General features: G+C 35.6%; 1 protein-coding gene across 3 annotated transcripts in view; it reads left to right on the top strand.

Annotated features, from left to right (window-relative positions):
* The window catches only part of PDE3B (phosphodiesterase 3B), a 231,247-nt gene that overhangs the window by 161,793 nt on the left and 52,574 nt on the right, over window positions 1-16,880 (top strand). For 2 of the 3 annotated variants that reach the window (XM_010388376.2, XM_030917325.1), the window contains exons 5-7: window positions 2,190-2,296; window positions 14,909-15,119; window positions 15,859-15,932. In XM_010388376.2, coding sequence (XP_010386678.1) covers window positions 2,190-2,296; window positions 14,909-15,119; window positions 15,859-15,932 — 392 coding nt within the window. The remainder of the gene's footprint in view (window positions 1-2,189; window positions 2,297-14,908; window positions 15,120-15,858; window positions 15,933-16,880) is intronic. The other variant, XM_030917326.1, reaches the window with a different exon arrangement.

A 16,880-nucleotide genomic window follows, 5' to 3' on the forward strand; every position in this document is an offset into this window, starting at 1 on the left:
GCAGAGCCAGACCACTTGACTCCCTGGCTTCAGCCCCCTTTCCCAGGAAGTGTAGGGTTCTGTCTTGCTGGCATTCCAGGTGCCCCTGTGGTATGGAAAAAACAATACAACAACAATAAAAAGTCTTGCAGCTAGTTTGGTGTCTGCCCAAATGGCTGCCCAATTTTTCACTTGAAACCCAGGGCCCTGGTGGGGTAGGCACCGGAGGGAATCTCTTGGTCTGTGAATTGCGAAGACTGTGGGAAAAGTGTAGTATCTGGGCTGGAATGCACTGTTCTTCACGGCACAGTCCTTCACAGCTTCCCTTGGATAGGGGAGAAAATTCCCCAACCTCTTGCCCTTCCTGGGTGAGGTGATGCCCCACCCTGCTTTGGCTCACCCTCTTTGGGCTGCACCCGCTGTCCAACCAGTCCCAGTGAGATGAACCGGGTACCTCAGTTGGAAATGCAGAAATCACCCGGCTTCTGCGTCGATCTTGCTGAGAGCTGCAGACTGGAGCTCTTTCTATTCGGCCGTCTTGCCCGGGAACACACAGATTTTTCTATTTGAATGTTGCCCTGGGTGGTACTGTTACTCTTCTTTCCCAGTCTTTGCCACTCCACATGTAGGCAATTGCCAGTATGAAATAATCAAAAGAATAAGAATCCAGCTTAAAAGAGTATTCAAACACAAGCTGAGGATGCCTATCCAGGAAATACAGACTCCAAGGAAATAGGGTCAGTGCTTCAAAGTTTAAAGGTTAGGATCATATTTGTATAGGCAGAAAACAAAGATATTTAGCAGAATAACATATTCCACACAAAGTTGGCTTCTGAATTACAGCAGTTTGATTAGTTACAGCTTGTTTGTTTTCTTTTTCCAATTTTAAAGAATATACTTAACATTCCATCTTAGAAAACGTGTCTTTGTGTAAGAGAAGAAAAAGGGAAGTTAATCTGTAATGAAGATCAACAGTAAAGAGGGAAGGAGTCTTCTCTGACATCCTTTAGTTTTTTTGTAGCATTTAGCAAAGCAATGTAAGTTAGGGGGGAAAAAAGGCTAATCTGTAATCAGGGAAATCAAGGTTGTATCTGCCTAGGTTACAGCTGCCTGTTAATGACTGAGGTCCCAAAATCACATTCCTTTAAGTCTCAAAATAAAAGTTCCAAAAGTTTGGTTTTGAATTACTTATTTTCACACAATGAAAATATGAAGAATGACAGAGCATTGTTTGGCAGGGAGATGAGTTCATTGGGTGATGAGTTCATTGGGTGGTATTATTTGCTTACTGCTTGTTTTTTGCCTACACTAATAAAAGTTGTCAACATCTGTGAGGATAGGGAACAGAAAAAAATGAAAAACTGTACTTTATTCCGAGTGAGGTCACTGGATCAGAAACTCCATCATATAAGAACTTGTTAGAAGTGCGGATTATGGCCGGGCGCGGTGGCTCAAGCCTGTAATCCCAGCACTTTGGGAGGCCGAGACGGGCGGATCACGAGGTCAGGAGATCGAGACCATCCTGGCTAACACGGTGAAACCCCGTCTCTACTAAAAAATACAAAAAAACTAGCCAGGCGAGGTGGCGGGCGCCTGTAGTCCCAGCTACTCGGGAGGCTGAGGCAGGAGAATGGCGTAAACCCGGGAGGCGGAGCTTGCAGTGAGCTGAGATCCGGCCACTGCACTCCAGCCCGGGCGACAGAGCGAGACTCCATCTCAAAAAAAAAAAAAAAAAAAAAAAAAAAAAAAAAAAAAAGTGCGGATTATATGGCCCCACCCCAGACAATGAATCAGAAACCTTGGGAATGAGACCAGCAGCCTATGTTTCAAGAAACCTTCAAAGTAATTGTGATAATCTGCTTTAGCCCAGGGATCGGCAGTCTGTAGCCTATGGACCTATAACCTGTTTTTTTGTAAGTAAAATTTTATTGAAGCAAAACCATACCCATTTGTTTATTTTAGTTTATGGATGATTTTGTGCTATAGTGGCAGAGTTGAGTAGTTACAATAGAGAACATATAGCCAAAGTATTTACCGTCTGGTTCTTTACAGAAAAAGTTTGCTGTCTCCTGCTTTAGACCTTAGGCACTAGAGGCCCAAACTCTGAATTTATGAGAATATATTTGCTAATTAAATTGAGGACCATAAGGAAAAAAGATGAAACTTTTCATAGTTTTTAAAAATTTTAACCTGTTATTTTTCCCTTTTAGTCAAGGATGCTATCTAAATGGGCCTTTTAATTCAAATCTACTGACTATCCCGAAGCAAAGGTCATCTTCTGTATCACTGACTCACCATGTAGGTCTGAGAAGAGCTGGTAAGAAATCATTCTTTATGACTCAAATATGGGGGTTCTCAAAGTTTATGGTAGTGTAAACACTTTTCATCACACATTTACAGCTAATTTTGAATACAATTTCATGTGTTGTGAGTTAAGATGACTTAGCAGTTTGGGTTGGCTACTAGTTGACCATTTGCTAATTCTTTCAGTAAACAGTTTTAGAACATCTACTCTGCACTAAGTACTTTGCTAAGCAGTAGGGATTCAGGGATAAAATATATAACTATTTAACTAACCTGAATGATTGCAGACCCAGGACAAGGGAAAATCTTCAAGAAAGAGTATTTTTTTTTCGTAGAATGGTAATTATAGAGAAAAGAATTTTAGTATTAGAATAAAAAAAACCATGACTTCATCCTGGAAAAACATTATAATAGGAATTTTTTTAATTAAAAGATTATAGAATGATTAAAAACTCTTGGATGAAAGATATGTTAACAAATACAACGTAGGAATAGCAAAACAATACTGATATTCTGCTTTTAAAGTACATTATGACTGATATTACATAGATACAATTTTGTGATTGAGATATACAATTACAACATTCTTTTATACACAGTACACTACAAAGCATGTGAAGAGGTCGGAAAATGTTACTGATAATCAAGAAAAGCAGTCACTAGAAAAAGATCTACATATGATATTGATGCTATATTTTACAATCTTTAAAATAACAATGATGGTTAAAGGAAATGGAAGGAATAATGGCTAAAATGAATGGATACTTCAAATAGAGAACTAGAACACATAGAAAAGAAATGGACAGTCTAGAACTGAGAAATGCACTTGATTAAATTAAAAGCTTATTCAATGGTTTAAGAATGGATTGGATACAACAGAATACAAAAGTAGTGAACTTGAAGACAGAGGAATAGAAAATTTCCAAACTGAAGCACAGAGAAGGAAAAATACATAAATAACAGAACAAAGTTTAAGAGACATATGGGACATAGAATTTCTAAAATATGTGCGACTGAAGTTCCAGAAGGAAAGGAGAGAAACAAAAGGACAGAATAATTTCCCAAAACTAATAAAAGAAAGCAAACAACAAATTCATAAAGTACAGTGAGCCTCAAGCAGGATAAATACAAGAAAATCACAGCTGGATATATGAGTCAAGCCTCTAAATTATAAAGAAAACGTTTCAAAAGCAACCAAGCAAGGTTGTTTTTATTTTTCAAGGAACAACAATAATACTGACAGTGACTTGTTAACAGCAACTGTGAACTCCAAAGACAATGGAGTGGCATATTTTAAAAAGTGTCGAAAGAATAAAACTTGACAACATAAAATTCTTTATCCAATGAAGAAATATTCTTGAAAAATTAAATTGGAATAAAAATTTGTTTTAGTATCCTCACTCTCCTGTGACAGTAACTATGGTGATGGGTATGTTAATTAACTTGATTGTGGTAATCATTTCACAGTAAAAATGTAAATCAAGTCATTATGTTGTACACCTTGAATACATGCAGTTTTTGTCAATTATACCTCAGTAAATCTGGAAAAAATCTTTTAGTAAATCAGATGAGAAGTAGAAAAACGTACATTTTTTTCAAACAAACAAAAGCTGAAAGAATTTGTAGGTGGCAGACCTGTGCTACTAAGATTCAGTAAAGCAAGTTTCTTAGGCAGGAGGAAAATTATCCAGACTGAACCATGGCACTGCAAGAACAAACCAAAAGCACTGGTAAGGCTAAATAGGTGGGTGAGGATTAAAAGATATTGATGGGTCAAAAAGTGGGCAAAGGATATGAATAGACACTTCTCAAAAGAAGACAGTTATGCCGCCAACAGACATATGAAAAAATGCTCATTATCACTGGTCATCAGAGAAATGCAAATCAAAACCACAATGAGATACCATCTCATGCCAGTTAGAATGGCGATCACTAAAAAGTCAGGAAACAACAGATGCTGCAGAGGATGTAGAGAAATAGGAAGGCTTTTACATTGTTGGTGGGAGTGTAAATTAGTTCAACCATTGTGGAAGACAGTGTGGCAGTTCCTCAAGGATCTAGAACAAGAAATATCATTTGACCCAGCAATCCCATTACTGGGTATATACCCAAAGGATTATAAATCATGCTACTATAAAGACACATGCACACATATGTTTATTTCAGCACTGTTCACAATAGCAAAGACTTGGAACCAACCCACATATCCATCAATAACAGACTGGATAAAGAAAATGTGGCACATATACACCATGGAATACTATGCAGCCATAAAAAGGATGAGTTCATGTCCTTTACAGGGACGTGGATGAAGCTGGAAACCATCATGCTCAGCAAACCATCACAAGAACAGAAAACCAAACACCACACGTTCTCACTCATAAGTGGGAGTTGAACAGTGAGAACACATGGACACAGGGTGGGGAACATCACACACTGGGGCCAGTCCAAGGGTGGGGGTCTGGGGGAGGGATCGTTAGGAGAAATACCTAATGTGTGTGACAAGCTGATGTATGCAGCAAACCACCATGGCATGTGTATACCTATGTAGCAAACCTGCACATTGTGCACATGTACCCTAGAACTTAAAGTATAATAATAATAAAAAAATTGATGGGTAAACACAATAATAACTTTCTTTTAGCATTGATGAAATACTTAGAAGTCAATATATGACAACAATAGCATAAAGGGTAGTCAAGGGGTAAATGGACTTAAATTCGTCGTAAGGTACTAGCAATGCTTGAAAAACAGTAAAAAGTTCTAATTTAAGATAAACTAATAATCAAAGATGAACATTGTAATATCCAGGGGGCCAATTAAGAGACCAATAGGAAAAGATGTAACTAAAAAGCTTATAAGGAGATAAAATGGCATGATTAAAAAAAACTTGAATAAGAATCTGAGAAAAGAAAAGCAAAAACAGAAGCAAAAACAGAAGAAACACATAAAAAGTAAATAGCAACATGATGGATTAAGCATACTTTATTACATTAAATATACACCTTTGGAGCAGAGGAAGGGAGCTGACTAAAGTTGTCAGTATATTATCTGAAATGTCAAGTTTTCAACAAAAAATTGGACTTTTACACTCCAATTAAAAGACAAAGATTAGGCTGGGCACTGTGACTCACACTTGTAATCCCAGCACTTTGGAAGGCTCAGGTGGGTGGATCACCTGAGGTCAGGAGTTCGAGACCAGCCTGGCCAACATGGTGAAACCCCATCTCTACAAAATACAAAACTAAAAAATACAAAAATTAGCCAGACGTGGTGGTGGGCGCCTGTAATCCCAACTACTTGGGAGGTTGAGGCATGAGAATCACTTGAACCTGGGAGACAGAGATTACGGTGAGCCGAGATTGTGCCACTGCACTTGAGCCTGGGCGACAGAGTGAGACTTCGTCTCAAAAAAAAAAAAAGAATCTTCTGACTGCTCATTGGTTGATGTCCTAATTATGCTGATCCCCTGACTTCCAGGAAACAATGCTTAAAAATACAATCAAAAGCTTAACAGAAAAAGCTAACAGAGATCTAAGTAACTACACATTGCAGGAGAAACAGAATCTACACAATTAATTCAGGTAAGTCACGAAACTAATCAGAAAGAAGAAAACAAACACAAAACCAGCAACATAATAGACCTTTGGTGTTGGAGGGATCTGATATCAAAGCTGTTACAGTACTTTATGTAAAATGTACAATTTTTAACAAAAATATATGAAACATGCAAAGATACAAGAAATTTTTGACATATACCCAAGGAAAACGTAACCAACAGAAATTATCCCTGAAGTGGATTAGAGTTTGGACTTAGTATAAAACAAAATTGTGACATGGTTTTAATAATTATAGAGTAAGGCTACTTTTACCTCAATATTGGATTAGTGGTTCTAGCCAGGGCAATTAGGTAAGAAGGAATAAAAGGAAAAAGTAAAACTGTGTTTGCAGATGGCATGAGCTTATATATATAAAATCCTAAGAAATTCACTAAAACCTATTATCATCAATAAATAAGTTTATCAGTGTGGCAGGATATACAAAAATCAGTTTATTTCTATATGCTAAAATTAAGGAATCCAAAACTCAAGTTACAAAAAGATTTCCATTTACAGTTAGCATTAAAAAATCTTTGAAATAAATTTAACAAAATAGTATAACACTTTGACAATGAAAACTATAAAATATTGTTGAAATTAAAGAAGACCTAAATATATTGGAAGACATTCCACATTTAAATATCAGAAAACTTAATATTTTTAAATGGCAATATTCTTTAAATTGCACTAGATTCGATACAATCCTTATCAAAATTTCAGCTTTGCCAAAATTGACAGTCTGATGCTAAAATTCATATAGAAACGCAAGAGTCCCAGAATAGCCAAAACAGTTCTTTAATAAAAAAGAAGAAAAAGTATGAGGAATCCCACTTTCAAATTTTAAAACTTACTACCAGGCTACAGTAATTTAGATAGTATGTTACTGGCATAGAGATATTTCTATTCAATGAAATAGAATTCAGGTTTTAGAAATAAACCTTGACATATATGGTCAAGTGATTTTCAACAAGGATACCAAGATAATTCATTGAGGAATGAATCGTATTTTCAATAAATGGTGCTGGGAAAAATGGTTATGAACATGCAAAATAATTGATTTAGAATCCTACCTCTCACCATACTGAAAAATTAACTTGAAATGCATCATAGACTCAAATGTAAACATTAAAGCCGTAAGAGAGAACAAGTATCAGCAAGAATGTGGAGAAAAGGGAACCTTTTGTACACAGGGAATGTAAATCGGTGTAGCCATTATAGAATACAGTACAGAGATTTCTCAAAAAATTAGATAGAACTGACATATGACCCAGCAATTTCTCTTCTGGGTATATACCCAAAGGAAATGAAATCAATACCTTGTAGAGATATCTGCTTTCCCATGTTCATTCACAGTAGCCAAGGTTTGGAAACAACCTAACTGTTAATCGATGGATGAGTGGAGCAAATAATATATATATATATAAAATGGAATATTATTTAGCTTTATCAAGGAAGGAGATCCTGCCATTTGTGACAACATGGATGAACATGGAGAACATTATGCTAACTGAAATAAGTCAGACACAGAAAGAAAAATACTACTTGGTGTCTCACTTATATATGGAATCTACAAAAAAAAGTCAGATTCATAGAAAAAGAGTAAAATGGTGGTTACCGGGGCTTGATGGGGTAGTGGAAATGGGGAAATAGAAGTCAAAGGCTACAAAGTTGTAGATATATAGGATGAAGAAGTCTAGAGGTCTAAAGTACAGCATGAAAACTATGGTCAATAATAATACATTGTATACTGGAAATTTTGCTAAGAGAATAGATTTTTAGGTGCTCTTACCACACATACATACACAAAAGGTGTCTGTGAGATGATGGATATGTTAATTTGCTTGACTGTAGTAACCATTTCACTATGTTTGTGTATATCAAAACGTGTTCTATGCCTTAAATATGTACAATAAAAAGAAGCAAAAATAAAAGCACACATTATGAAAAAAGCTTCCATTATACCCTTTGTACTAGAAAATGAACTGGAAGCCAAATAAAATAAAAAGGATTCCATGAGGAATAAAAGTTAAAACCATAAAACTTATAGAAGAAAACATCAGAGAAAATATTGTGACTTTGGGTTTCGAGTAAGGCATTCTTAAATGTGATACCAAATGCATGGTCCATAAGTGAAAAATATTGATACATCAGAATTCATCAAAATTGAAAACATTTGTACTTTAACAGGCACCATCAATAAAGTGAAAAGACATAGGATAAGAGAAAATGTTGGCAAATCATATTTGACAACAGGCTTGTATCCAGAATATGTAAATAACTCTTGACAACTCAATAAGAAAAAAAAAATGGCCTGATTAAAACGTTGGTCTGGGCAACCTAGCAAGACCCTTTCTCTACAAGAATAATAATAATAATAAATCAGTTGGGCATAGTGATGTGACTTGTGGTGGCACCAGCTGCTCAGGAGGCTGAGTTAGGCGGATCACTTGATCCCAGGAGGTAGAGGCTGCAGTGAGCTGTGCTGATACTGCAGCACTCCAGCCTGGGTGATAGAGCCAGATCCTGTCTCAAAAAAAAGTATAAATAAAAATAAAAGAAAGGAAAGAAAATAGAAGGTCTGAATAAATGTTTCTCCAAAGAACATATACAAGTGTCCCATAACCATATGAAAAGATGCTCAGGATCATTAATATTTTGGAAAATACAAATCAAAACCACAGGGAGCTACCATTTTACACCCACTAGGATGTCTATAATTATAAAGACAGACAGTAACATGTTTGAGTAAAAAATATTCAGAAGTTAGAACACTATACAATACATTGCTGATGGGAAAGTAAAACTATATAGCCACTTTGGAAGACAATTTGGCAGTTTCTCAAATTTTAAACAAGTTACCATATGACCCAGAAATTCTACTCCTTGATACATATCCAAGAGAAGTGAAACCGTAGGTCCACACAAAAACTTGTACGTAAATGTGTATAGCAGCATTATTCATAATAGTCAAAATTAGAAACAACCTAAATGGCTATCAATAAATGGTTAAACAAAACGTGACTTAACCATACAGTAGAATATTTTTTGTCACAAAAATAAAATGGAGTAGTACTACGTGGTATACCGTGAATGAACCTTGAAAACATTATACTAAGTTAAATAAGGCAGTCATAAAAGACTACAGATTGTACAAATCTACTCATATAAAATGTCTAAAATGGACAGATATATAGATACAGAAAGTATATTAGTGGTTGCTATGGTTTTAATGTTTGTGTACCTCCAAAATTCACATGTTGAAACCTAATCCCCAATGAAACAATATTAAGAGATGGAGCCTTTTCTAGATGACTAGGTCATGAGGTTGCAGCCTTTGTGAATGAGATTAGTGCCCTTATAAATGAGGCCTGCGGGAGCTAGCTATCCTGTCAGCCATGTGAGGATACAGTGAAAAAATTACCATCTGTGAGGCAGAAACTGAGCCCTCACCAGACATCAAGTCTGCTGGCACCTTGGTCTTGGTCTTCCCAGCCTCCAGAACTGTGAACAGCCAATTTCTGTTGTTTACAAATTACCCAGACTAAAGTATTTTTTATAGCAGCTTGAATGAACTAAGATGGTGGTCGCCTGTGACTATGGGTAGGAGGGACAGGAATAGGGAATGACTGCTAATGGGTATAGGGTTTCTTTTTGAGTTTATGGAAATATTCCAGAATTAGATAGTGGTGATAGTTGCACAACTCTGTGGATTTCTAAAATTCCCTGAATTGTACAATTTAAAATAGTAAATTTTATGGTATGTGAATGATACCTTAAAAAGCTGTTTAAAAACCACATAAGCATGTTCTGTCACCACAGTGTAATTAGATTTAAAAACATCTATCAATAGATCTGCAGAAAATCCTCAAATTATAAATAACCTATGAGTTAAGAAAAAACAGTGAAAATTAGAAATTATTTTGAGCTGAATAATAATGAAAATAGAACTTATTAAAATGTGGGAAGAAGCTAAAGCAGTGCTTTGTTGGGAAATTTATAGCAAAAAGAAAAATTAAAAATCAGTTAAGCTTACATTTTAAGAAGCTGTAAGTTTAACAGCAAAGTAAACCAAAAGAAAGAAGAAAACATGACACTGATACGAAAAATGATAAAAAGTCTGAAGAGTCATATATCTTCTAATGAAATTCAACCTGTAGTTAAAAACCTTCCTACAAATAAAACTGTAGGTCCAAATGACTTTACTGGTAAATTCTTCCCAATATTTAATGAAACCTTCCTACAAATAAAATTGTAGGTCCAAATGACTTTACTGGTAAATTCTTCCCAATATTTAATGTTGTTATGAAAGATTATATCCAGTGCCTTAGTTTTCTATAGCTGCTTGCTGTAAACTGAATATTCATATCCCCTCACTTACACCCCAATTCATATGTTGAAACCTAATCTTCAATGTGATGGTATTTGGAGCTGGAGCCTTTGGAAGGTGATTAGGTCATGTGAGTGAACTCTTTGTGAATTGGATGAGTGCCTTATAAAAGAGACCTCAAAGAGCTCTCTAATCCCTTCCACCATGTGAGGACATGGCCATCAGTGAAACAGGAAGTGGGCCGTGATCAGACACCATATCTGCCAGTGACTTGATCTTGCACTTTCCAGCCTCCAGAACTGTGAGAAATAAATTTCTCTTATTTATAAAATATCTAGTGTATGGTATTCTGTTATAGCAATCCAAATGGACTAAGACATTACTGTATCAAATTACCATATGCTTAGTGACTTAAATAACACAAATTTATTCTTAAAATTCTGGAGGTCGACGTTTGAAATTGATCTCATTGGGCCCAAAGCAAAGTGTCAGCAGGGCTGTGTATCTTCTGGAGGCTTTAGGGGATAATCCATTTTCTTTGCATTTTCCAGTTTCCAGAGGCCTTCCTAGAGCTTGCCTGCCTGCATTCCTGGCCCATGACCCCATTACTCCATCTTCATTGCCAGCAATGTCAGTCTGAATCCTGATGCTGCCATCTCTCTGGCTTTTTTATGTCTGCCTCTCTCTTTTACTTAGGCATAGGACTTAGGCGTGTGTGACTCTTATAATGACAAGAACCCTTGTCATTACATTGAGCGCAACTAGATAATCCAGGATAATCTCCCCATCTCGCGGTTAACTGATCAGCAACCTTAAGTCCATTTGCAATTTAAATATCCCTTTGCCGTGCAGTCTAACATACAAGTTCTGTGGTTTAGGATATGGATGTCTTTGGGGGTGATTATTCTGCTTACCACAGCCAATCTTACACAACTCTTTCACTGAAAAGGGAAAGAGGAAACACCAAATTTTTATGAGGCCAGCGTAACCCTAATATCAAAACCTGACAAGGATATTACAAGAAAATTAGAAGCCAACATCTCTTGTGAATATAGATACAAAAATCCTAAACAAAAAGTTACACATATAGTTGAATAATATATTAAAATGTTAATACCGTAGTGTCCATGTTAGGAAGTATTATTACAGGAATATAAAGTCTGTTTAACCTTTGAAAATTCACTGCATTAATAGAATAAAAGTGAATAATCATATGGTCATCTTAATTGGTACAGAGAAAGCTTTTCATGTATGTTCATTTGATAAATTTGATAATTACAATAAAAAATTTTAAGCAAATTGGGAATAGAGGGAACATTTTTAATCTGATAAAGTATCTATCAAAAATGTTTTTCAAACATAATACATAATGAAATACTGAACATTTTTCTCCTGACTTTGGAAACAAGATAAAGATGTTCACTGTAAACACTTGTCTCCAACATTATCCTGTAATTTCTAGACAATGAATGAAGACAAGATAAAGAAACAGAATAAATACTGGGAAGGAAGATATAAACCCTTTTCTTTATTTGCAGATTACTGTTTTGTATATATAGAATATCTAGAAGGCTCTAAAAATATAGTAATAGAATTAAGTAAATTTTGCAATATTTTATTTGTACAGAAAAATTAATTGTATTACTCTATACTATCAGAAAGTGGTTGAAAATGAAATTTAAAACACCATTTACCTCAGCATCAAAAGCCATCAATTACCTAGAGATAAATTTAATAAAAAATATGCAGTGCTGCTACACTCCATGATTTTAGGGAAAAATTTCCGTAACAAGACATAAAAATACTTACCATATGGGATTACATGAATAAATCTGACTGCGTGAAAATTAATAACCTCTTTATTAAAAAGTCATATAAAGGCCGGGTGCAGTGGCTCACACCTGTAATCCCAGCACTTTGGAAGGCCGAGGCTGGTGGATCATTTGAGATCAGGAGTTCGAAACCAGCCTGGTCAACATGGTGAGACCCCATCTCTACTAAAAATACAAAAAAATTAGCCAGGCATGGTGGCGGGTGCCTGTAGTCCCAGCTACTCGGTAGGTTGAGGCAGGAGAATGGCATGAACCCGGGAGGCAGAGCTTACAGTGAGCTGAGATCTCGCCACTGCACTCTAGCCTGGGCAACTGAGCGAGACTCTGTCTCAAAAAACAAAAAATTAGCCAGCCTGGTGTAGTGGCGGGCACCTGTAGTCCCAGCTATTTGGGAGGGGGAGGCAAGAGAATTGCTTGAACCCAGGAGACGGAGGCTGCAGTGAGCTGAGAGTTTACCACAGCACTCCGGCCTGGGCGATAGAGTGAGACTCCATCAAAAAAAAAAAAAAAGTCATAAAAAGGATTGAAAATAGTAATAACATCTGAGAAGGAACTAGAATTCAGCAGTATAAAGAACTTTGTCAGTGGAAGAATTATGGACAACTATTCATTTTCTGTTGCTGCATATCAGATTACAACAAATGTAGCAGTTTTTGTGCAAGAGTCCACACACAACTGAGTCCTCTTCTTAAGGCGTCATAAGTCTCGAAACTGGATGTTGGCTCTTCCTTGTTCTCATCTGAAGAATCAACTGAGAATGAATCGACTGCCAGGCTCATTCAGGTTGTCCTCAGAATTCATTTCCGTTGGTTGTGGATTCTTGATGGCTCTGGGTTCTTGATAGCTGTTGGCTGGAGGCCACCCACAGTTTGTAGAGGCTGCCCATAGTTTTTTGTCATATGGTCTTCCTCACTATGGCTGCTCACTTCATGGAGTTAGCAAGGAGAATCTCTAGAGTGAGTCTCTAGCAAGATGGAATCCATAATGAAACATAATCATAGGGGTGGCATCCTGTCATCTTTCTTTTGGTAAGAAGCCAGTCACAGATGTTTTCTACACAAAGACATGAACACCAGGGGGCAAGGGTTAATGGGACTACCTTAGAGTATGTCCATCACCACAAGCCATTGGAAAAATTAGCAAAAGACTTGAACGAGCATTTCAGCAGAAAACTATACAAATGGCATATAAACATGAAATGTGCTTAACCTTATTAGTAATGAGGAAATTAAAAAGTGAGGGTACAGTGCTCTTTTATTTACCATCACATTGGCAAAAAATAAAGAGCATTATATTTATATACACACACATGCAGAGAAAGAGAGAGAGAAAGTTTGTTTTAAGGGATTAGCTCACACAACTGTGATGGCTTGCAAGGCAGGCAAGTAGGAAATTTTCCAGACAATCTGGCAGGCTGGAAATTGCAGCAGGGGTTAATGTTGCAGTCTTGAACCTCAGACAAAATTTTTTCCTCTTTGTGAGACCTCAGTCTTTTCTCGTAAGGCTCTAAGGTAATTGGATGAGGTCCACCCATGTTATAGAAGTTAATCTGCTTTACTCAAAATTTATTGATTTTAATGTTAATCACTCTGAAAAATATCTTCATGACAACATCTATACTAGTGTTTAAATAAACAACTGAGCACCATAACCAAGTTGACACCATCGCACACATCTATAAGTTTACTAGTATGCCTGAAAATATTGTAGGTCCTTAATGACTGTTACTTGTTTTCCTTTCTGAATGAGACTTTACTTGGGTCTTTATTTTCAAATAAGGTTATAAATCTGCCTGCCTCTTTCCAGATATATCCACACTGCTTTAGTTTGAAGCACTCAGCAAAGGTTTCTGGAATAAATAGACAGAATTATAGACTCATCTTGTGTGTTGCTGAAGACTCTGTTTTGTTCCCTTATTAAGCACTTAGCACTTGTTTGTATCCTTCACTATGTGCTAGCTTCATTGAGTCTCAGGGATGGCATCTTTTTCTCCATTCTGAAACCCAGTGTATTTTCCAGCATATAGTAAGCTCTACATATTTGTTGAATGAATGAATCAGCTGGAAATATTTTCATGTAATTTTTAAAGCGATCTGACATTGCGTTAGCATATGATGTTATTCTCAACTTGCTTAATGCTATTAAGAATTTTAGTTCTTTGGCCAGACGCAGTGGCTTAAGCCTGTAATCCCAGCATTTTGGGAGGCTGAGGCAAGAGGATCACTTGAGCCCAGGAGTTTGAGACCAGCCTGGGCAACATCGTGAAACCCTGTCTCTACAAAAAAATACAAAAATTAGCAGGGTACAGTGGCTTGTGCCTGTAGTCTCCAGGACCAGAGGATCAATTGAACCCAGGAGGTTGAGTCTGCAGTGAGCCATGATTATGCCACTGCACTCCAGCCTGGGCAATGGAATGAGACCCCATCTCACACACAAAAAAGGGAATTTAAATAAAACTTAATTTTATCAAATTGAAAATAATTCAATAAAATTTGGTAGAGATGCTTTGCTCATGTGGATAATCAGTCTGATAGGGACACATAGGTGAAAGTTAAAGACCAATAGGAATTAGGAAAATTTCTGCCATACAGTATGTATGTTTTAGTCATACTGTTCACATTTACCTATTATAAATGTAGATATTTACCCAACAAGGGGTGTTTACCCAACAGCCACTGATCATGACAAATATGGCAAATATTGCTTAAGTTTCTAGAATATCGAGGCCCCGTGTAGGAATTTATCATTTAATTGTAAATAATTTGCTTTTTTAAATAAGGAAAAAATCCATAAAGACACAAATATATTTAATAAACATATACACATAAATACATTCTTATTTATCTACTTTTTTTTAATTTTTTAAGGTGTTTTGTCCAGTCTGAGTCCTGTGAATTCTCCCAACCATGGACCAGTGGCTGCTGGCTCTCTAACTAATCGATCACCCATAGAATTTCCTGATACTGCTGGTTTTCTTAATAAGCCAAGCATTATTTTACAGAGATCTCTGGGCAATGCACCGAATACACCAGATTTTTATCAGCAACTTAGAAATTCTGATAGCAATCTGTGTAACAAGTAAGTTTCCCAACTGTTTATTATTTCTTTTTCAAAGTGTTGATTACAGTTGTCCTCAACATTTTGGATAGGTTCTTGGAAACTCCAGCTTTAAGCTAAATGACCATATTTTTTTCGGTGTTATAATGAAATGACATTATTTGAAGATGTGCTATAAGTTGTTTCACTTAAAATGTCAGTTTTCAAAAACTTATCAATGATATTGAGGACTTTACTGTATTTTAATAAAGTATTACCAGTTTTCTAGTTCTTTGTTATAACTAGATGATGGATTCAGCCTATATTCTTTTCCTTATTTATCTACTAGTTTTTATTCTAAATAAATATCTTCTCATTTTAGTGGTTATTAATTTTTTAAATTAAATGGTCTCCATCTGAGGTAAAATGTAATGATATTCTACCCATCCTAAGATCTTAATAAATATTAAATTATTTTAGTATACACTGCTTTAGTACCTATTGATGGTACCCAGTTCATATGGTGTTTGATATTATTTCTGCTTTACTAATAGTAGGGGTTTACCTCAGATTCAGTGTTGACTTTTCAAAAATATTTTGTTTCCTTCAAGGACACACAGATACTTTCTAGGTTAAAGCCTTTTAACTTTATAGAGAGATTGGAATATTAGGATGTGTTGCAGTTGGGATCTTGGTTAAAAATTAAACATTTTCTAATTGTGTTCAGGTAAAAAACTTTTACCTCATTTACCGTATATATTTATTTATTTTATTCTATAAGCTGTGGACATCAAATACTGAAATATGTTTCAACATCTGAATCAGACAGTACAGATTGCTGCAGTGGAAAATCAGGTGAGATTATAAAAGTCATATGTATTTGAGTTTAAGATAAATTTCTTACAGTGGTGTTTAGAATGGGAAAATGAATGAGTTTAACTTCAGTTTATCCATCTTTAAAGTGAAGATTATTATTTTTTACCCACTTCACACAGGATTTATTTAGAACAAATTATAAATAATAGATGATGAAAGTAATTCAAAGAATAAAAATGTCCTGTACAAATGAATGTAGTCTTCTTATGTTATATCTGTTGTTTATAAATAGTGAAATTATTTGTATTAACATTGAAATTTGTACTGCACAATCTAAACCCAAAAGGTATAAATTTTTTATGGCATAAAGAGGAGTTGTTTTAAAGTGTGGTTAATTATATCATTCTGAAATATTTTATATCCTCAAACAAGAAATGTTGTTGTTGATGAAATTATAGGTGTTTTATAACCTTAAAAATTGATGACTCAAACTACCAGTAGTAGTTAACTAAGTAATTCAGACCAACATTTCCCCTGAGGGCAATTAGAAAATGTGGACGAATTATTATTATTTTTTTAATCTACTTGAAGCCATTGAAGAACTAAAAAGATCCTGTGAATCACCCATACAAGATCTGTTGGAAGATAGAACTCCAAGAAAGTGAGCCTGGGGTTTGGGGCTATCAAAAGAGTATATTCCAGTTCCACAGAGACCAATGACTAATAGGATGAGCAATTTTATTAGTAGCTTCATGGGACTAGGAAGACAGAGACTAGAGTTGAAGGCTTGCCATGGTATGGATAACTTGATAAACTCTAAAGTGTTGTACCCTAAGAAAAAAGTTAAACCAAAAATAGATAAGCATTTTCAGGGATTGTAGCCTCTTCTCAATCCTTTTACATACCATAAAATTTACCCTTTTAAAGTGTGCAATTTAATAGCTTTTTGTTTTTTGCATTTTAAAGGATTGTTAAAAAATAAAACAA

The sequence above is a fragment of the Rhinopithecus roxellana genome, chromosome 15, assembly GCF_007565055.1.
Source record: "Rhinopithecus roxellana isolate Shanxi Qingling chromosome 15, ASM756505v1, whole genome shotgun sequence".
Lineage (NCBI taxonomy): Eukaryota > Metazoa > Chordata > Mammalia > Primates > Cercopithecidae > Rhinopithecus > Rhinopithecus roxellana.